The 23,032-nt window shown below is 41.9% G+C and overlaps 2 protein-coding genes across 3 annotated transcripts in view; one reads left to right on the top strand and one right to left on the bottom strand.

The window, feature by feature from the left end:
- Nudt21 (nudix hydrolase 21) overlaps positions 1–17,033 on the bottom strand; it is a 24,044-nt gene extending 7,011 nt beyond the window's left edge. Inside the window, exons 1-5 of the mRNA XM_028770376.1 lie at positions 16,771–17,033; positions 12,433–12,633; positions 11,647–11,710; positions 7,938–8,027; positions 542–617 (exon numbers count right to left, since the gene is read on the bottom strand). Of these exons, the coding sequence (XP_028626209.1) occupies positions 542–617; positions 7,938–8,027; positions 11,647–11,710; positions 12,433–12,633; positions 16,771–16,886 (547 nt within the window). The 5' untranslated portion in view covers positions 16,887–17,033. The remainder of the gene's footprint in view (positions 1–541; positions 618–7,937; positions 8,028–11,646; positions 11,711–12,432; positions 12,634–16,770) is intronic.
- A 252-nt stretch (positions 17,034–17,285) lies between these two features.
- The window catches only part of Ogfod1 (2-oxoglutarate and iron dependent oxygenase domain containing 1), a 31,112-nt gene continuing 25,365 nt past the window's right edge, over positions 17,286–23,032 (top strand). Inside the window, exons 1-2 of one of the 2 annotated variants that reach the window (XM_028770350.1) lie at positions 17,286–17,439; positions 18,974–19,116. In XM_028770350.1, the coding sequence (XP_028626183.1) occupies positions 17,286–17,439; positions 18,974–19,116 (297 nt within the window). Of the gene's footprint in view, positions 17,440–18,970; positions 19,117–23,032 lie in introns of both variants that reach the window. The other variant, XM_028770349.1, reaches the window with a different exon arrangement.

Genomic DNA, 23,032 nt, shown 5'->3' with positions numbered 1-23,032 from the left:
CACACACACACACACACACACACACACACACACACACACACACACACACACACACACTACATAGCAAGAACCTGAGTACTAGTGAAAGCCTGTAATCTCAGCTCTTGAAAAGCAGAGGCATTAGGATCAGGAGTTCAGGCCTGTATAGGTTACATGAGATCTTGGAGTTTTGTTCTTTAGGTAGGGGGCATTGGGATGGGAGGCTGGGAAGGAACAGTTACTTGCTGAAACAGAGCAGGTCTGAAGACTCTTTAAAAAGACAATCCTGAGCTCTTTACCTTACCACAATGGGAAAATCAGTAATAACAGCTCAACAACCACAAAACCTACAATAACCTCTTATTTTAAGCTCTAGCTCAATTTCACTCCCCTACATCATGACTGGGACAAAGAGGAGCTAGGTGACTCTAGTAAGTATGACAGTGTGTTTCAGTCTTACAGTGAGCCTAAAGCTACTCCAAAAACCTGGAGGAGACCAGTGGAGAACCTCAGAGAACACACTACGAGAGCTTTTAGACGGTTGCCTTCCAGATAAACTTACCTTTCTCTTGAAGCTGAACCAGAAACAACTTCTTGTGTTCCTTGGGCTTTGTTATATGTGCAGGAATATACGGATACTAAAACAGAAAATGAGAGTGACTTGTAGGTTTCAAGCATCGCTCTTCCTAACACCTCATGTGTTAACTATCAGGTTCTTCCAATTACAGACACAAAGCTCAACCACCCTCATATGCTAACTCAGTCTTACTGTACCGATTACCCGCTGGCCTCATTTAGTTCTCTACATGTGTATTTCCCAGTACACTGCTGGTGGTATGCTTCTGTCTCGTTACCTTTAAGGGACCTAACCAACAGATACAGAAAGTGCCTTCACACACATGTAATAAACAGTAACCTCATCAGCTGTTTAAGTACAACAGTCAAAGAATGTATGGCTAGGGACATTTACAACACAATGAAGTTCTGGTTTTAAGGTAAGTTGCTGTTTCTACATATTGTTACTAAAACACTCTAGACTCCTGCTGTGATCATGTTTACTTCATGAAAACTTTAAAGCCTCTGAGGTATTTGACAGGATGCTCTTTGCCCCTTCTCCCTACCTCCCATACACATAGCACATGCTTTAGAACAAAAATGAGCTAGGTGGAGTTCTGCCAGCTGGGCAGTCTAACTGGTGTGTAAAATGGAAAAAATATTTAGAAAAATTAAAAGGACAAAAAGATCTAGAGAAACTACTGCTTGAGAGCAATTTGATACACTAGGTGGGGTATAATTATCACATTCACTTTACTCAGAAACTTTTGAAGCCAGTACCTGGGGCTGGAGAGATGCTCAGTAGTTAAGAGCATTGATTACTCTTTCCAGACGACCTGGGTTCAGTTCCCAGCATCCACATGGCAGCTCACAACTGTCTGTAACTTCAGGATCCAACACCCTCACACAGACATATTTGTAGGCAAAACACCAATGCACATAAAATGAAAATAATTATTAAAAGAAAGAAGCTATTACCTTCTCAAGACTGCGCAGTTTAGTGAAGCCATACTGCAACTGATCTATCCAGTCTTTACTCAGTACAAGGCCTACTATTTACTCCCTGTTACCTCTTCCTCGATGGCACCCAACCAGCACACAAGTGAGGACAATTACACACTATAAAGTACAAATGAGCTCAAGTAACACTCCCAGGTTTTGGAGGTCTACCTGAAAACCAGATTAACAGTGAAGGGACAAAGAATCGAGAACTAGTTCAAACCACACACTTGAAAAACACCTGGGGTTCACATTCAACAAATCATGGCCACACAAAATAATTTCCTTCTATTTGCTGCTTCCTCTTTCTAAAAGGCTACTCCCCAGTTCTGCTCTTACTAGCTAAGCTGGTGAGGTTCATATGAAAAGACAGAGACAAGGAAGTAATGAAACACTTTTCGTCAGCGACACCCAATGAAAACAGGCAAGTTGGCTAAAGCCAAACAAACACACAGCACTTCACTGACATCCATACTTCCAGGGCCAATCTTACACTTCAGTGAAGTCAAGGAATACCACAGAGCCACAGAGTAAAGGAGATAAGGAGGGTATTCAGCCAACAGCCTGGAAGACTTCTGAGTTAGCACTGAGCACTTTCCTTCCAATTAGGTCAAGGAATGTCCAAGAAACCAAAGCCTGTTTAGAATAAGTGTTTTACATATCTTTCAAATAGCAGCTTCACCATTTGTGTATGGTGAAACTTTGCTTCGTAAGGCCAGGTCACAGATGTGTTGTGGCGATTTTCAGGAGTACCAGTGTCCACAGAGCCCTGTGTACTTGTCCTCAACTACACAAGGCAGTCAGGAGAGAACAGAACATCTTTTGCCTGGCCAATATTGTGTAACACTTGACCTGGAACATACTGTTATGGAAAGAAGCTCTCCAATAATGGGGCTTTTGATCTGTCCAAAGAATTTAAGACCCAACTTTAAGACACTAGCCAAAATATGAAAATCTGAGCATCAATAACATTATTGGTCATTATAGTGGACTAAATACATTAAATATCCTTAAGTCCACACAGTCATACTAACATTCTAATGAGGTGTTCATACCCCATCTGAAATCACTCTCCCTCAGATGTTAGGGCAGGTCACACCTTTCTGGAGTCTGCAAAGTTTCTCAATCATGAGATTGTAGAGAAATTCATTCAAGTCTTGCCAAAGGGGGGACAGGAGTCCCTGGGTTTCCATCTTCAAACAATTCAGAAGGACATTTGATATGGTTTCTTGATAGCTCTTAGCAATATTAATCTAGCTGTTCATAGTTATAGTAAGCTCAATACTATTATGTGGGGGGTTTGTTTGGTTTTGCTCTGATGTTTTGTTTTTTTTTTTTTTTTTCTCGAGACAGGGTTTCTCTGCATAGTACTGGCTGTCCTGGAACTCACTCTGTAGACCAGGCTGGCCTCAAACTCAGAAATCCGCCTCCTCTGCCTCCCAAGTGCTGGGATTAAAGGCGTGCACCACCACCGCCTGGCTACTCTGATGTTTTTTGAGACAGGGCTCAGTATGTAGCTAAGATTGGGCATGAACGCCTTTCTACCTCTACCTCCAGAATACTGGGGTTAAAGTATTTTTTTAATGACTGCTGCTTCTGGTCCCCTTCTCCCTATGCTTTGCTACTTCCTGTCTTACACCTCAATCTGTTTCCACATCTGCCCTTTTCACTCCTATTGTATCTTTGACGGATGAATGCATTCTTCTGAAAACTTAAGGAAAGGAAAAGAAGCATCTACTATTTCCTATAGAACTGTATACTCCAGAGTAACCAAGTAGTTGATGAGGTTAAGGTTCCCTGTGTATTTAATAATAATAATAATAATAATAATCACATCTCCAGAGACTTCATGACTGTAGGAAATCATCAACAATGACCTGTTAACATTAACATTATGAAAACCAACTGTCCTAGTCAGGGTTTCTATTGCTCCAACGAAACATCATGACCAAAAAGCAAGTTGGGGAGGAAAGGGTTTGTTCAGCTTACACTTCCACATTGCTGTTCATCACCAAAGAAACTTAGGACAGGAACTCACATAGGGCAGGAACCTGGAGGCAGAAGCTGACACAGAGCCCATGGAAGGGTGTTCTTCTTATAAAACCTAGGACTACCAGCCCTTGGATGGCACCACTCACAATGGGCTGGGCCCTCCCCACTTGATCACTAATTGAGAAAATGCCTTATAGCTGGATCTCATGGAGGCATTTCCTCAACTAAAGCTCCTTTCTCTGTAATAACTCCAGCTTGTGTCAAGTTGACGTATGAAACAAGCCAGTACACCAACCAAATAGTATAAATTCTTTTTTATCTCCTTTGAGACATAGTTTCATTGTGTAAGCACTTGCTGACCTGGCAATCTTGTGTATATATGTCTAGCCTTGAACTCACAGAGATCCATCTGCCTCTGCCTCCTACATGACAGGATTAAAGGTGTGGGCCACCACACTCACACAGATAGTATGAGATCTTAATAGAACAAACCATTACCTATGGAGGCCAGCATCTAAGAGACCCCAGTCATCAGGTCGTCTGCATTCACACCTTTGTAGACTCTCCCACTATGTACCAGAGTGCTACGAATAGAATACAGAAGTGATCGTATGCCACTGCCAAGACCGGGAAGCTAACTGAGCACGGCTTCCCGCCTGGGCACTCCTTGACATCATTCTTACATCCTCTTCAAGTCCATGTTCGAAGGAAGGCAGCTGTCCTAGAGGAAGTTATCCTTCTAAGATGACCAGGAATTGAGGGAACCCCTATGCCAGCAACTGGCAAAAACTGAAGGTGTCAGTCTAACAGCCAAGAATGTCTGCTTCCATGTGAAGTAGGGATTAATTAGATCCTTGCCCCACTCTTTTTGATGCAGCACCTGTAACTTTATAAGGCCCTGAAAATTCCAAGATAATAAATATATATTGTCTTAGGCTACTACATTTAGAAATACAGATTTAAGTATCCCTTATTAGAAATGCACAAGATCAAAGTTCTTCAGATTCTGGAGTTTAGTAAACTCTGGAATATTTATATTCATGAATATCACCAATTCAAAAGTCCAAAATTGTAAGAACCAAAACCTAAGTATTATGTCAATGAAAGGCCCTGGATCTCAGATTATTGCATAGGACTGCTCAGCCTGTGACTTGTTGCACAGCAGCCTTATTTGTTCCCTCTGCCCCATTAATTGGGCCTGAATCCAATCAACTGATTTATCAATATACGAAACATCTAGGAGAAAGAGCACTGGTTCAATAAAACATGGATGCTGTTGGCAACTGAAACACAAGACAGCCTATTTTCACTTAAGATGACTTACAAAGGTAGGAGAAGAGAGCTCATAACACTATAAATGTGAAACAGACAGGAGAGACTACCTTAACTCAAACAATATGAAAACTAGAAATAACTAGCACAGCCAGGCATGGCAGCACATGCTTTAAATCCCAACATTCGGGAGACAGAGGCAGGAAGATCTCTCTGAGTTCAAAGCCAGCCCAGTCTATATAGCAAATTCCAGGACAGTCAGAACTACATAGAGATACCCAGCCTCAAAAAAAAAAAAAAAAGGATCAGGATATATGAACATAGCAATTATATATTTGATGAGATTACTTTAGACAATAATAATTGTATCCTTATCTTGTGTTGGGGATGCAGTTCAGTAATAAGAGTGCTTGTTTAGCATGTGCAAGACCCTAGAACCCATTCTCAACTGTTTTTCTTTAAGTAACTGTTTATGTGCAAGTCTATGGACACTACAACGCTTCCCCTCACCAATACAAGGTAATTTTTTTTAAACCAAAACATTTCCATACAGAAATTTTTTTCAAAAGTAGAACTTGTAATAGGCATATAACACTCCACCTGTATTAGTGTCCTTCAGAGGACCCAAGACTTAGTTGTTCTCAAGGACAAGGAAGCAGCTCTACCTCGGAGCTTATCTTTTTGACAGTTGCACTTACTAAGTGAGCACCTACCCTTCTGAGAATCCCACATGTTCTCATTCTCTCCCTCTCCCTCAGAAATGAGGGTTGGAAAGTGAATGTGTTCACAATGTCCCAAACACGCTGTCCCTCCTCCCCTTAAAGATATTAACTGTGTGCCTGAGGCCTTCAGAGGCCAAAAGGTATCAGAACCCCTGAGAGTGGAGTTACAGATAGCTGTGAGTACTGGGAACTGATTCTAGTCCTCTGTGAGAACAGCAAGTGCTCTTAACTGTTGAGCTCTGTCCCCAGCCTTTTTTTTTTTTTTTTTGAAATTATGTGTGTGCATGTGTGTCTATGCATACGGGTGCAGGCACCCACAGAGGACAGAGCTATCAGATCCCAGAAGCTGGAGTTGGAGGTGGTTGTGAACCACCCAATCCAATCTATACTCTGGAAATGGAACTCTGGTCCTCTACTAAACCATCTTTCTAGTCTCCATTGCCAACGTTTTATAAAACATCTTTTACAATTCACACTCAACTATTTACAACTGAAATGATACCTAGGATTTCCTTCAAAACAGTCCCTGGGGAAAGCAGGGAGGGAGTGAAAAACACTTCACCCAGGTCACAGAGATGGCTCAGCAGTTGGCTGCTCTTCCAGAGGTCCTGAGTTCAATTGCCAGCAACCACATGGTGGCTCACAACTATCTGTAATGGGATCTAATGCCTTCTTCGTGTGTGCATGAAGACAGTACCCATATACATAAAAAAATAAACTTGATTAAAAAAAAGAAAAAAAAGTACTTCACCATGAATTTAGTTAAGGGTGAATTTTACTTACTATAATTCTACTTCTACATATTTTAAATTTTTTCTCTTAAAAGAAACGGGGTGGGCTGGAACCAGCTCTTCATATGTAAGACCTGGTTCAATCCTTAACACTTCAAAAAACAAACAAAAGAACAAAATAGTATCATCCTGAAACTGTGGTTTACTGTTTCGGCATACTGTAATCCCAATGCTTTGGAGGTAGACAATACTCAATATACATTACATACATGGACACATATATACATGCACACATACATACATAGGCATATGTAAATTAAAAAGAGAAGAAGGAAACTGCTTGGCTTTGTAATACTTTCTAAATCTAAATTAAGGAGTTAAGAAAATGAAATTAAAAGTCAAGGTCTACTTTGATCTTTTTTAAACTTTAAACATTTCCACTTGTTTATTTTGTGTTTGAAGGGAAGTCTGATGGTTTGTATATGCTTGGGTCAGGGAATGGCTGCTATGTATGGCCCCCATAGACTCGTATGTTTGAAAAAGCCTACGGGGACCAGAGAGTGGCACTATTAGGAGGTGTGGCATTGTTGGAGTAGGTGTGTCACTGTGGGTGTGGGCTTTGATATCCTAGTCCTAGCTGCCTGGAAACCAGTATTCTGGTAGCAGTCTTCAGATGGATGTAGAACTCTCAGCTCCTCCTACACCATGCCTGCCTGAATGCTGACATGTTCCCACCTTGATGATACTAGACTGAACCTCTGAACCTGTAAGCCAGCCCCAATTAAATATTGTCCTTATAAGAGTTGCCTTGGTCATGATGTCTGTTCACAGCAGTAAAACCCTAAGAGAGGGAGGGTCCCATTTTCAGCACCTGTAGTAGTAGCTAACAACCATCTTAACTCTACTTCCTCAGATCCAGTTCCTCCCTCTGACTCCCCAGGCATCAGGCATATACATATACAGACACACACTCATACACATGAAAGGAAAAAGCTGTTTGATCTTAAAAATGATTTTTAAATCAAAATTAAGAAAATGAGAATAAGAAATGGGAGGCTGAGGTCTACTCTGATTATTTTTTCATTTATTTTAAAAATTTCCACTTATGGGGCTGAAGAAATGGCTCAGCAGTTAAAAACACTGGCTCATTTTCAAAAGACCTGGGTTCAATTCCCAGCACCCCCATGGCAGCTCACAACTGTCTGTAACTAGTTTCAGAGCATCTGACGCCTACTCACAGACATGCAGGCAAAACACCACTGGCCATAAAATAAACAAAGACAAAAAGATTTCTAATATTAAAAAAAAAGAGGTGGGAGGGATTGAAAAGATGGCTCAGCAGTTAAGGTCACTCACTGGCTGCTCTTCCAGAGGACCCAGGTTCAATTCCTAGTATCCAAATGGCAGCTCACTACCATATGTAACTCCAACCTCCAGCGATCTGACATGGCCACATACACATAAAAATAAATACATCTTAAAAAAAGAAAACTTTTTCACTGTGTGTGTGTGTATGTGTGTGTGTGTGTGTGTGTGTATAGATGCCACAACATTTGTCCTCTCTTTCTACCATGTGAGTTCCAGGGATCAAACTTGGGTCATGAGGTTTGGCAGCAAACCCACTGAGCCACCTTACTAGCCCTGATCACTTTTTTAAATGTCTTGGTAAACACAACGGAACACTGACCTGAGGAGGTTCAAAATTTGGTCTCCACCAGTTCCCAATGCAGTCATCAATGACCCAGTCTTGCAGGACTCCATCTTGACGACCCAGTATCTGTGCAAAGTAGTATAGTAAGTACAATGAATAGACACACCTGAGAATTCCCTTCTTGGTAGAGACTATTTTCAATGACACTCCTAACAGCCAGTGTCTTTCCGACAGACTCCATCTCTAGAATTTAGTGCCCATTCCATTCTGTCAGAAAACACAAGTCTAGCTTAAAATCCAGCATCAGCCTATCAAAATGACCCACAAAGCTGAGCATGGTGGTACATGCCTTCAGTTCTACACTCAGGAGGCAGAGGTAGTTGCATCTCTGTGAGTTCAAGGTCTACATAGCAAGCTCCAGGCTAGCCAAGGCTACATGGTGAGACCTTGTCTCCAAAAAACCCTGTCCTTTTGCTCTGGCTATACATAGAAAACCAAAGGTGACCATTTATCAACGTCAGCCAAATAGTATGCAAGAGGTTCTCTAAAATCAACTACAATTTCAACAAATCATCCACCTAAAGTTACAAAAATGGAAAGATTGCACTTTCACAAAATCCCATTATTAATTTTTGTAACATAACATGAACTTATTTTGATCAAGTTAGACTCAGGCTGGAGAGATGGCTCAGTGATTTTTTTTCTTTTCTTTTTCTTTTTTCTTTTTCTTTTTTTTTTTTTTTGGTTTTTCGAGACAGGGTTTCTCTTTATAGTCTGGGCTGTCCTGGAACTCACTCTGTAGACCAGGCTGGCCTTGAACTCAGAAATCCGCCTGCCTCTGCCTCCCAAGTGCTGGGATTAAAGGCATGTGCCACCACCGCCTGGCTCTGGCTCAGTGATTATAACAGCACTGACTGCTCTACCAGAGGACCTGGATTCAATTCCCAGCACCCACATGGTGGCTCACAACCATCTGTCCCTCCAGTTCTAGGAATCCAACTCCATCTTTCTGACATCTGAGGGCATCAAGCACATACATGCTGCACTAATACATGCAGACAAACATCCATACACATTTATAAATAACACATTAAAAAGTTATACTCTACCCATTTCACTGGTACTATGAAGTTCAGAACAAGTAGCAATTCCCTGTCCTGTCTCACCCATCCTCAGTGGCTACAAGACTCAGCTCCGAGTTGTTTTCCCCAGTATTTGTTTCTATGTTTAAAAGTATTCCTTTTTTTTTTTTCAACTCCTTTAGAATAGTTTTACATATTAAGAAAGGCTGGGGGAGGTGGGGCTGGAGAGATAGATGGCTCAGCAGTTAAAAGCACTGACTGCTCTTCCAGAGGTCCTGAGTTCAATTTCCAGCAGCCACATGGTGGCTCATAACCACCTGTAATGAGATCTGATGCCCTCTTCTGGTGTGTCTGAAGACAGCTACAGTGTATGCATATACATACAATAAATAACTCTAAGAAAAAAAAAAGAAGAAAAAGAAAAAAGGCCAAAAACTCCCATGATACCTACACCTTTCCCAACTGTGACTATCTTACATCAGTATAACACATCTGTTAAACTAACGAATCAATACTATACCAAAGAACCCATACAGTTTTGGGGTCTCTTTAATTTCTGTACCTAATGTCCCTTTTCAGGCCCAGGATCCCATCTAAGACATGATGTAGATGGTCATCAGTTTCTCTGAGGCTGCTCTAGACGGTGACAGTTCTGTTAGTTTGATGATCTTGACAGTTTTGAGAAATACTAGTCACGATATTGAGTAGTATTTCTCAGTGAGACTGAGATTCTGGCAAGGAAGACAATAGGAGTAAAATGCCATTCTATTAGCAAATCAAATCATATCAAAGGGTCATGCTATCAATATGGCTCACCGCCAATATGAATCATGATTACTTATCTGAGGTAATGTTTTTATTCCCACACTATCTGAGAGCTCAGATAGGTTTTCAGTTCAAACAGCAATCACTACCCGTCTCCCCTTTCCTCTCTCAGTCTGCTCTGCTCTGCTCTGTGCACAGCCCAGTTCACAGCTGAGCACAAGGCCGCCTTAGGCCTTTCTCCTACAGCGCTGGACATTCATATTCTGATTATATCATTATTCCTGCCTTATTCCTTCATCTTGGTAGCAAACTTTCTCTGTTGTCTCCTGAGAAACAGTAGAAGGCATAATGCAGTTTTGAAATTTCTGCAAGAGTTAAAATAATTATTTTCTCCTTCAGTGCTTTTATATTAAAGAGTTCTGGTATGAAAGTGATATTCTTTCAGAATTATGAAGGCATGATTCAGATTTTTGAGCTTCCTGTATTGCTTCAGGGAGATTTGAGGCATTTCCTGATTTTCCTTTTAAGATTTTATTATTGTACAGTGTGTATAGGTGAGTGAACCGCAGTGTACATGTAGAGGTCATAGGACAACTTTGTGGGGTCAATTTTCTCCCTCCTGTATGTGGGCTCTGGAGATAAGAGCCCAGTTCATCAAGCTTAGTAACCAGCAAGCACCTTTACTGAGTCATCCCACCAGCCCTGCTAAAGTCTTCTAAGTGGCTGGCCCCTTGTTTCACAGATACAGCATCTCCTCCATTACTCCAGGAGAATCATGACTTTTGTGACTCATTTAGCTTCCATTTGGCTGAATTCCTTTTGCTCTTTTAGACCGTATTTTCTTAAAGCTTTCTTCACAAGCCTATGATACAGCTGCTCACCAGGTGCAGGAGGTCTGACACAGCTATGTCCCTTCGTAAGATCCAAATAAAATCACCTAGTTTTCTTGGACTGGTCACTCTGCAGAGCAGAGATCTGCAGCCCTCTGTCTGGGAACCATCCTCTCAGCTAGGAGCTGAGTTCTGCTGCACACTGCACAGCTGCTCACAATCCGGCCTCACAGTGAGACTCCTACACTGCTTACCAGTCAGGATCAAAGTTTTCAAATATTCTCCCATCTCTTCAACATTTTACTGCTAAATGTTAGCTGATTCAATGCCCACTGACTCAGTCAACAGTCAGTCCTGGCTCAACTGGACAGAACGGGAAAGACAATGTAGATCAATATAACCTTTATAAGATTCAACCAATCCAGCTGGCGCATGGACTCACTGGCCCTGGAATCTAGCAGCCAGCGGCAATTCCTCAGCCTTTCTGTTCTTCACTGCTGCATTCCGGACTGGCACCCTGCTGAGCTAGTTTCTGCTAAGTCTATGGTGGTATGCCCAACAGCCTTCCCGCTCTCTAACTTAGTTATCACTTCATCTTTTTGATACTGTCTCATTTTGCATTCCATAAATACTACTGAATTTATAACTGTTAAAAATTACTTTCCTCCTGACTTTTGGTATTTTTCAGAAGAACCAGAATAAAAGTGAGTAGGTTTCCTCTGAAACCTCTACCAAAATGGCAACTTAGCATTATTGTTTCATCAACATTTTTGTTTTATTTTATTTTATTTAGCAACAAGGTCTCATTCTGTGGCCCAGCTGGCCTAGAATTCACTATGTAACCTAAATGGTCTTGAACTCAGGATAATCCTTCGGTCTTAGTTTAAGATTACAGACTTGTTTATTTTCCAGAAAATAATTTATATTAATTCAGATTTAAGTTCTACTTACTGACTACTAACTGCTCAAATTAAATTTATTTTTCCAAGACACATGAAAATTTGATTATTAAGTTGGTAGCATTCAGATGGGCAATAAAATTGTCAAAGTAGTTAAACAGAAAAATACCTCTGTCATTAAGCGTTTCAGTCCTTCAACTTCATCTTCTCCTGGGTTAAGTTCACCTCCAGGTCTATAAAAGGTCAGAAATTTCAGCTTACAATTTAATACAACTTGGGGATAATAGCAAGAACATAATAATCATCATTTCTATCAGGTAACTGATAAGTCACATTTTAGTGACATTTGATAATCAATCAAAACAAGGGCCAAAGGTAGGGGACATTCTGGGAAGTTCATTCTATAATGTTAGGCATCAAACCACTGTATATAATCCTAAGTTTAAACAGCAAAACTAATATATTTATATATAAATATAAATACGCACACACACAATCACTGGCCAACAATCCATCACTGCCTCCTCAAAGGAAAGCTAGATCTAATGAAGTTTAGCAAATAAATACCCAGAGAATAGACTACATTCTTAGAGCTGAAGAATGGTACATTTTTCAAGACTATAAACTTAGTTTTCTGCCTTTTTTTTTTTTGGGGGGGGGGCACAACCTGACCAGTGGGCAAGTAAACATTTAAAGAGTTATAAGCTCAAGTGATTAAACTACATGAAAACAACTGAATTCAGTAACGCTCCCATCCCTTTGAGAAACTGAGTTTGGCCTAATCTAGTTCTTTGGAAAGGAAACAAGCATTGCACTGAAGGAAAATCATGACTTTTCTTTAAAGACTCTGTCATAGTATTTGTTTAAATAAAGAAAAGCTAAGCTTGTATTTTAAGCTGCATTAAAACAGCCATTTTTTATAAGCTGTCTTGCTGTAATTTCCAACACTACTTACAATTTGAAGAAGGTTGTTCCCAGCTGTAGCAGTAACACGTGGGGTAGGCGGTGTTCGTGTACAATCAGAACCCCTTCTACAGTCCTTCTCATCCCAATCTTATCAAATTCCTCCCTCATGCGCTGAAATCTGGCTGCAACGGAACTGTCCTTCTCATAGAGGGGCTCCTTTGTACCGAAAGTATAGTTGGTAAGTGGGTACCTGTGAGCCAAAACAAGCATTAGCATAAGAACCAACGGACTTTTTTTTACCAGACAGTTCAAAATAACACATACAGAAACCATACAAAACTACACTGTGCTCAGAAGACCAGTCAAAGAAGTAGCTATGAGATAGCAGAGATCAGAGGACTGCTGCTGCCTGACTCCTGAATCCAGAGCTTCCACGCATCAGTCATAGACAGCACTGCCCTAAGGTCCCTGAAATGCTCAGCAAAATGCTTATCTATACTGGTTTTAGATCATTTCGTGGCACCAGAAGTACAAGCCTGGTTTCTCTGCCTAATGTAGTTCTGACTTCTATTAACCAGCCTGCACTAACAGCTCATCTGTTTCTCCTATGGCTGAGCCACTACAGCCTATCAGCAGCTCTCTAGCTGCTTTCCTTTTAATATCCTTAAAAATGAGTTTCTGTACACATATGTGTATAGTGTTCTATAATGTGTGTCTGTGCTCTCCTTTCACCATGTGGGTTCTGGGGAACTGAACTCACATCATCAGTCTTGGCAGCAAGCACCCCCACCCACAGAGCCACCTCACTGGTGGCGCCAATTATTTTCTGTTTTTCCCAGTTTTAGATTTTTCTAGTTCCTTTTCAGATTAACTTTACTTCTTCATTTTTTGGCTTGCTTGGTTTTTGAAAGAGTTGCCCTGGAACTCACTTGTAGAGCAGGCTGGCCTTTAAACACTGAGACCTGTCTGCCTCTCCCTCCCAAGCGCTGGGATTAAAGACCAGTGGCTTAGACTCATTTTCTTTTCCCCTCTGAGCCTTGTGTAAGAGAACCCAAATTTGACTTAAAGTGTTGAAGACTTAATCTTGCTGAGTAAAGATCAAATCCATATTTATATCTTATCACACATTCTACCTTGCAGCCCCTTGATTATAGTTTTTTTTTCCTTCAGTAAGGATATTTTAACTGAACGTGGCTAATCCCAAAGTATTTCATCTACCAAAACCCCCTTGATATTGGCCTGGGAAGACAGTCAGTAAAGTACTCATCAAGCAAGCATGAGGACCTAAATTCAACCTCCAGCTCCCACTGTTGGGAGGTTTTGTGTACTGTGTTCTCAGGTACTGATTTCTATACCCAGACACCTGGTTACAGTCCTGACAATGGCAAGGTCAAGCATCTCCAGTCTCAGTGTTATGTAAAAACTATTTTCCATCACCTCTGATGGGTTAATAAAGAGCTGATCTGCCAATCAGCTGGGCAGAAGAGAATAGGGCAGGACTTCTGATCCCAGTCTGTGGTCTCAAGAGGAAAAGGGAAAGAGAGGAGGAAGAAGGTGGAGAGAGCAACCACGGCCACGAGGACACACACGGACCAGAGTGAGCCAGGGCAAGACTGAGATTCAGACAAAAGACCATTTGCCTAGATATTGGTAGCCTAGTTGAATTAGAATAGCTCAGAAACTGCCCAGCATAGTGCCTGCAGCTTGTTAATAAAAATACCAAATCCTTTTATTCAGGATTAAAGTGGGCACTGTTTGTCATTACCTGGGAGCAAAGGGGAGAGGGGGTAGAAAAACTCCCAGAATTATATTTACAACCTATCCAAAACAAACAATAAAACCCACCAACTACCACACACACAAACAAATCTGAGCACGGTGGTCCCACTGTTATGGACCTGAAGACAGATGTATTTCAGAGGTTCACTAGCCAACCAGCCTAGCTTACTCTGTAAGTTCAAGGATAGTGAGGGACCCTGTCTCAAAAAAAAAAAAAAAAAACACAACTGAGTAGGAAGGGGCTGGAGGGCTAGCATATAGAGGCACACCTGCAAACACTACAAACCTGAGCTGGGGAGAGGCTCATGAGTAAAGCACCTGACATGCAAACTGTATCTGAAGTGGAACCTCCAGAACCCATGCAAACCTGGCTGCAGTAGGCACACCTGAAATCCCAGTGCTCCCACAGCAAGCTGGATGGCAGACAGAAAAATCCCTGGAAGTTTGAGTCAGGCAACCTGACGCAGCAGATCAAAACGAGGCCATATTCTCAAAGAAGAAGGTGACTCCTGATATTGTCTTGATTTCCACACATGTGCTGTGACCCAGGCACATCGTACATTCACAAATGCTGTGAACACAAACATATATACCCCACATACACAACTATATGCATCTGCATGAATGCATACAGCATACATGTGCAACATGCACAAAACACTCTCGACGGTAATAGTCAACTACACACTCTCCTCAGGTGTTCTTGAGAAGGGAAATCAAGGTAGCCAAAAGGAAAACATTAATTCCCAAAGTCAAATTCTAAACACAAAGTAGCTCTAAAATAATAAAAACATAACATTTTCAGAAGACTTTAAAGATTATAAACAAGTTTACAGTCAATCCAAAATTCAATCTTATACTATAGACAACTTTATGTACTGTACAAGGCTTTACATGTGTCAATGTGTGGTTTTCCCAACCTACATTAGAAAGAATTGAGACTAGCTACGAGACATTTCTATTGCAAGGGCTATCTATCTCATACATCACAGGATCTCAACGGAACGAAATCTTCAAGTTTCCAGCTGTGAAATCTGAGCAGCAGCCCACAAAGAGCAAATTTTCCACATCATACTGTGGGCATCTCAAAGCAGAGTGTGCATCTAAACCCCTGGCCATGAGCATGCACGCTGTGGTACATCAGGACCCGTCCAGAGTTTCCTAAATGGGAATGTACTGCAGAAACAAAGACTTACTTCCCACTTAATGAGTAATTCACCCAGGTGAACTCAAGTTCACAGCACAGTAATTTAACTTCTCAACACTGCATTTACATAGAAAGTGGAAAGTAACATACTCAACCTGCAAAACATCTTGCTGAAAGCACATCTATTTCAACAACTCTACACAATGGCCTGATAGGAAACGGACCCCATAATCAGGGAAAGTTTAAGTAAGACCCATGATTCTGGCTTATAGATGAAGTAATGCAGAACTTATGCTTCCAATTTTTTTTTTACTTTTCTGAGGTGCTGGAGACAGAATCCGGGGCATTCCACACACTAGGCAAGCCCACTGCCAGTTAGCAAACTACTCCTGCACGCATCCATTTTATGGGGATCTTATAAACATTTAAGTGACAGGTTATTAAAGTGCTACTGTGTAGTGTGGGACAAAAGTAAATTTGCATAGACACAACCGTCAAAATTTCCACATTTTAAAAACCTTGTATTTCATTACCTAAGTTTGCACGCCAGTACTTGTTTTGCCAAAAAGCAATAATAGTAGTTGTTCTTGAAAACAGTTCTCAAGAGCTCAAGAAGTTTTCAATTTTATGTCACATTTAGTTTTAGGAGGAAAGGCTTATTTATTTGAATATGAAACAGAGAAACACTAAAATGACTTACCCAAACCCCACTGTCGGCAATGTCTTGCACATTTTAAACTAATAACCAGCCTACACTGGATACTATTTCCCATTACAATCAGCTCCTCACTGGGAAATGAGATACCAAACACCATATAAACTATATCCCAATTTCTTGCTACAACAAAATTCTGTTGTGAGTAATCCAGAAATGCAATCACTTGCTTAAGAAATAGGTTTGTTAAAAACAAAAACAACCTGCAAACAGGCTGTCTGGGCAACACGTCAGGTACCTCCAACCATCTGAAGGTACAACCAGGCAACAGTGTGTGTACTCCCAATTTAGGTCTACTGGGAGTCTGCGATGTTGTATGCTGTCACTTTGGTAGATAAGACATACAAATGCAAAAGGGTAGACCAAACATCGCGAAAATGAATAAAATGTGGTCACTGGATGGAATACTACACATTTAATGGGAAAAAACTAGGCTGTCAGAGGTTAATCTGGAAAATTTACTGTACAAGAAATGTACACCCTACAAAATTGATAAGTATTCAAACAAACACAAACACAAGTGAGATGAATCCACCAGCAACGGATTGAAAGAATACACACATTATGATGAATTCAAAGTAAACGTGGGTTTTAACCATGACTGAATGAAGAGAAAGGGGGAACGAGCCTCGTTTTAAAATAGGAAACCTGCCAAGTCGGGGTCGAGAAACAGGTCTAGGAAAGAAAGCGCGCATCCCGGAAGAGACAAACCGCATCCGGCGTGAGGGAGGCCGCGCCGCACTTACAGGTTAATGGTGCGCTCCAGGGTGAGGGGCTTGGTCTGCTGGATGTACTTGTTGCCGAACTGGTTGACCCCCCGGGGCCAGCCCGTCTGCGAACGATTGGGCGGCACCACAGACATGCTGAACAGCTCCGACACTGGCGACGTGCAGAAAGCGGGGGGCCCGGGAGACGTCCGCGGGGCGGGCAGCGGTTATCTGCGTCCCGCTCAGCAGCCACCGCCCGCCATTAACAGTCGAGAGCAAGAGGAGCGGAACACACGCCGGAAGTGAATACGCTCCGGCGGCAGGAAGTTGGGAGGCAGTCCACCGTGACCATTCTACCAATTGTTGGCGGCGTGACGCAATATGTTGATCTTCCATTGGATACTTGTATGTAGACCCCGCCTCCTTATGCTTTGGTGCCTTTCCATTGGATAATGCTATGGAATATAAAGAAAGAGGATTTTCGGGAACTGTAGTTTCTGGAGAGAAACGGCATCCTGGCTACCGTGGCGTGGGTCTGTGTGTATCCTAGGAAGATGAACGGGAAACGGCCGGCGGATCCCGGCCCAGCACGGCCAATGAAGAAGGGAAAGAAGCAGGTAGCGGCAGAGTTTTCGGACGCTGTCACTGAGGAAATCCTGAGGAAGCAGGTGGCTGAGGCCTGGAGCTCCCGGACGCCGTTCAGCCACGGTAATGGGGTACTGTGAGGGAGGCGCGGCGGCAAGAAGAGGTGTGGGGAGGATCGCAGCCACCTCCAACCCCGGCGCCGATTGCTGCTCGGTTCATTCCAAATTCTGCTGGATTTGAAAAGCCTGGGGAGGAGAATAAATATAAGCTCTCGACAGTGTGGGGAAGTGGAGACATATAGACTGGAATTCTAGAATCAGAGGTCACTCGTAGAATCTCTCTGCTGATTGTACGTCATTGGGTAATGCATATAACTTTGCTTAAGGGTCAGTTTCTTCTTTTATAAAACGGAATCGTTAATAGTATTCCCCCTCTGAAAGATGGGATTGACAAACTAATGCTTGTAGACATAAATGTTTTCCTGAGAACCGGTAAATAGCTAGCGAGGGTCACTCTCCGATGTTACATGACCATCTAACCCACGCTGGTGTTGAGAGGGGCCAGAGAAGCAAGCATCTGAATTTACCAGTTTTCACATGCCTTGTCATTGGCCTCAGTGACGCACAAAAAGAACATATCTTGAAAGGAACCTTCATTCCAGACATAGCTACAAGTTATTACCTTAAAAATGTGAATCTGGCTGGGTGCGTCTTGAATTTTCCCAGACTGGCTGGTTGTTTGTTTGTTTGTTTGTTTGATTTGAGTGTTTAAAGAAGGGAACCCTGGGTGCTCAGGATTCAGACAGAAGATGATTACATAAAATGCAGGCTCTAGCTGCTCAGAGACTTTTCAGTTTCCTTGTCTGTTGCAAAGGCGTAGTGACTATATTAGCTATTCCTCAGTTATACAGAATGTAAATGAAATAATGCTTTTATGGCACTACTGGGCCAGGCTCTTAGTAGGTCAGGATTGGTTGTTACTCCTAATCTAGTGGAAGGGAAATCATCTTAGAAGAGGTTAAAAACCACCTGATTTTAGTCACCCCACTCCCAGAAACTTGGTGAAAGAAAGGGCAGGATTGATTAAAGAGAAATGGCCAGCCAGCTTTGCTACTCTTGAGTAATTTGCTATTCTTGTTTTACTTTGCACTGGAGAGAATAAGCTAAATATCTAAAATGTGGGGCTAGAGGGGTGGCTCAGTGGTTAAGAGCACTGACTGCTCTTCCAGAGGTCCTGAGTTCAATTTCCAGTAACCACGTGGTGACTCACACCATCTGTAATGGGATCCGATACCCTCTTTATGTACTCATGTACATAAAACAAATAAATGAATAAGTCTTTTAAAAAAAGAAAAAGAATCTAAAATGCATTTGATGCAAGAATCAGTAAACTAAATAACTCAAAATAAAAAACAAGAGCTTCCATTGGTGTCTTGCCTTCCACTCATTAAAGCCTAACACGGAAGCACAGTATCTGAGAACAGTAGCTTTGAATGCATAAAGGGATGACACAAGGCATAGTTCTTCTTGAATCTTAGACTTTAACTATTAGGCTTCCAGAACTTCATGATGGTCTCTTTGTATTCTGTTATGCTACTTGGGGATCAAACATACAGAAGAGAGGCAAGACTAGGGTACTGTTTTCCTTTCAACAGAAGCTATTGCCCTGGACATGGATCCTTTTCTTCACTGCGTGATCCCAAACTTCATCCAAGGCCAAGACTTCCTGGAAGGACTTCAGAAAGAACTTCTGAGCCTGGACTTCCATGAAAAGTACAATGATTTATATAAGTTCCAGCAGGTATTTATTCTCATTGCATTCATTGGCTCTTCCTCCTCAGAAATTCCTTAGCTATAAAATTGTCCTCTAATGGTGGCTGCAGAGATAGCTTAGTGGTTAAGAACACTTACTGCTCTTCCAGAGGATCCACTCGGTTCCCAGCACCAATATCAGGGGGTTCGTGAGCCTCTAAAATCACCCAATGCACTTACCCACAGACAGATACACATACATCCATATAATTTATCTATTAAGACTCAAGGTTCTAGATTAGGTGTGCTATCAAGCATCTTCACCTTGGCATTGTTGAACATTCCTTTAACATGACCTTAATGAGTGTTAACTATGTATTAATTGCTGTGACAGTTACAAGGGAGATTTTGACAAATTCTGCCCTCCAACGTCTACAGTAACAGAGATGATAGTAACAGAAATGAAGAAGAAATACTTTAAACTAGTAATTAGGGGTGACGTATACTTGAGCAGTGGCATAGTGAAGAGTCTTCTAGTTGAATATAATAGCCATTCAAACTCTTGGGTTCACGCCTTCGCTTTTGTGACTTGACATATTGCAGTTAAAATATTCTGCACTGCAGCCGGGCAGTAGTGACGCACGCCTTTAATCCCAGCACTTGGGAGGCAGAGGCAGGCGGATTTCCGAGTTCGAGGCCAGCCTGATCTACAGAGTGAGTTCCAGGACAGCCAGGGCTACAAAGAGAAACCCTGTCTCGAAAAAACAAAAACAAACAACAACAACAACAAAAATTCTGCACTGCAATGTATCTAGTAAAAAGGGAAAACTGTGTTGTTCCTTTGGGGAATAGGAGTGCTGTTTTGATCCCAACACTATGAGTATACTAAGCACATACTCTACCACTGCTTCACCCCCAATTTTACATTCTTTTTATGGTGGACAATATAATTTAGCAAAAGGAGCTATCTTGAAATCAAAATATTGCTTATCTACTCTTAGAAGATAGGTCTATGTAGTACAGAAGTACAAGTCACTGGTTTCCCAGTATGAAGTTGTCTTCAACACATGATTCACTCTCTCATAAACTCTCTAGGCTGTCAGGATTGAAAAATTCAAAAAGGGGCTGTAGAGATGGCTCAGCAGTTCATCGCCCTGGCTGCTCTTTAGGGGACCTGCATTCTAGTCCCAGCACCTATGTGGTCGCCCCCACCCATCTATAACTCCAATCTCAGGGAATTCAACACCCTCTTCTGGCCTCCAGGGACACCATATGAAATATAGACACATAAGAAAAAGACCCATACCTGTAAAATAAAATTAAAATAAAATGATGGAGCAGATGAAGAATTATCTCTGCTTGCTTTGCATTTCCCCTTTGATTTTATCTAGAATAAGAGAGTGATTAACATCTTCTTTTATGCTATTCCTGATCATCTGTTCCGATCCTACCCCACTCCAATTTGTAGACCTTGTACATAGGATTGTTACCCAACCTAAGTACTCACATGATGAGACACTCAGAAATTCTAATGAAAATCAAACTTTTATCTCAAGTAAAGTTTATTGGGCTAATGAAAAACCATGGTTATCTGCTGTTATAACTATTTCAACTTTTCAAACCTAAGCCGTGTCTAAATTGAGGTGTGTATGTGTGTGTGTGTGTAGCAATGTGGATGCACATCTGTACCTTTTCTCAGGCACTATCCACCTTTATTTTGAATCAGTTTCTCGTTGGCCTGAAGTTCATTATCAAGTAGGCCAGGCAGGCTGACCAGTGAGCTTAGCACTGAGATTATAAGCACATACCACCCAGCTTCTTCTCTGTGGGTTCCGGGGACTGAACCTAAATCCTTATAGTGGTCAGGCAAGCATTGTAATGACTGAGCTATCTCCTCAACCCCACAATGGTTCTTCTTTGATGCTGTTTGACAAAAGAAAGTATTTTGTTAATATGAAGTTAGAATGAGCAAAAAACAAAAACAGACCAAAAAAAAATGGCTGTGGGTGGTAAACAAGAGAGAAAAACTATTGCCTGTTATAAATTCTTTTTACCTTGCTCACGTTTACACAGGATCTCTTTACCCGGATACTTCGTCTTTGCATGTGCTATCAATTAGCAGATAATTGGGTCTCTGAAATAGTCTAACCATCTCATGGGCGATGGTTTATATATGCTCAGCCCAGAGAGTGGCCCTGTTGGAGTAGGTATGGCCTTTATGGAGGAGGTGTGTCACTTTGGATGTGGGCCTTAGGACCCTCATCCTAGCTGCCTGGAAGCCAGTATTCTGCTAGCAGCCTTTAGATGAAGATGTAGAACTCTCAGCTCCTCCTGTACCATGCCTGCCTGGATGCTGCCATGCTCTCACCTTGATGATAATGGACTGACCCTCTGAACCTGTAAGCCAGTCCCAATTAAATTGTCCTTGTAAGACTTGCCTTGGTCACGGTGTCTGTTCACAGTAGTAAAACCCTAACTAATGCAGAAGTTGGTACCAGGGGCTGTGGTATTGCTGTGATAGGCCTGACCATGCTTTTGTTTGGAAGAATGTGGATTTGAGGACTTTGGATTTGGAAAGCAGTGGAATGCTTTAAATGGGCCTTAATGAGCCATCCTAGTAGGAATATGGAAGACTGTGTTACTGAGAGTAATTTGAATTGTGCAAACTTGGACCAAGAGGTTTCAGTGAAGAATTTCAATATGTGGCTTAGAGATGGGTTTGTGGTATTTTGGTGAAGAATGTGGGTATTTTTTGCTCTTGTCTGAAGGGCCTGCCTGAGGCTAAGGAGAAGAGACTCAGATCAATTGCATTGACAAGGGAAGTCTCAGAAACACCCATCATCCACTTTGCTCTCTGGTTAAGTCTCATGAAGAGTGTTTTAAATAAGTGTAGCAATCTGAGAAAGGAAAAATATAAAATATATGGTTTGAATTTTAATGGGGCACCAGGAAGTGAGATGAAGCTGAATCTTGTGTTCAAGGACATTCAATTGAATTAAGGGAGAAGTGGCCTTGGGACAGGATCCCACCCAGCTCAATTTAGGTCCAAGTGTGGTTGTGCAAGCCTTTAATCCCAGGAGGCAAAGACAAGCTGGCGTCTGAGTTCAAGGCCAGCCTAGAACAGAGCAAGTTTTAGGTGAAGAAAAACTTAAATCTAAGCTTTGTGGACCACACCTTTAATCCCAGTGCTTAGGAGACCGGCATGCAGATCACTGAGTTCAAAGTCAGTCTACAGAGCAAGTTCCAGGACAGCCAAGCTTAGGTAGTGAAGGAGTTGGAAAACAGAAAGCTGGTGATAATATAATAGAACAAGGGGCCATGTTCCAGCCCCAGCAAGCAGCAGAACTTGACAGCTTTGGCATGTGGCTCTGGCTTTAGAGTCCAGACTAGAAGGGACTACTGAGACAATTGATGCTGGTTATCTGGAGCTAAAAAATTAGTGGTGATTAAGAAGAGACCCACATTACTGAGGTGAAATCTTCTGGGAAGTGTTTTCTGAGGGCACAAAGAAGTGTGTTCCAGAGATAGCCAAGGTTGTACCTCGTGCTGCAGCTGTTCTTGGTAATGTGTAAGAGTCACCCAGGTGGTACTGGTTTTGAAGGCATAAAGGGGTCATGAAGAGCAGCTGAGGCTTGGCACTGTGAGAGGCCATGGAAGGCTGTTGATGAAGGTGCAGCCTTTGTTACAGTTAATGACCCAGAACTGAAGAGGTCATGTAAAGGAGTTGAGGCTTGGCACCATGAAGAGAGCCTATGAGGGGCTATTGGTGAAGCTTAGTTGCAGCACAAGACCCCAGTGTGCTGGAGATGTCAGTACCATGGAATGATCACCAAGAACAACAGCAACAGTGAAGTCGATCAAAATGAGCTTAAGAGTACTATAAGAGGACAGAGCTGCAGAAGTAACACCAGCCCTTTGGAGGAGCCCAGAAGATCATGTGTGGATCCCAGACATTAAAACAAGAA

Source organism: Grammomys surdaster, unplaced genomic scaffold (assembly GCF_004785775.1).
Source record: "Grammomys surdaster isolate TR1022 unplaced genomic scaffold, NIH_TR_1.0 201, whole genome shotgun sequence".
Taxonomy (NCBI): domain Eukaryota; kingdom Metazoa; phylum Chordata; class Mammalia; order Rodentia; family Muridae; genus Grammomys; species Grammomys surdaster.
Note: the sequence above shows the minus strand (reverse complement) of the source record. Positions and strands in the feature narration are given on the sequence as shown.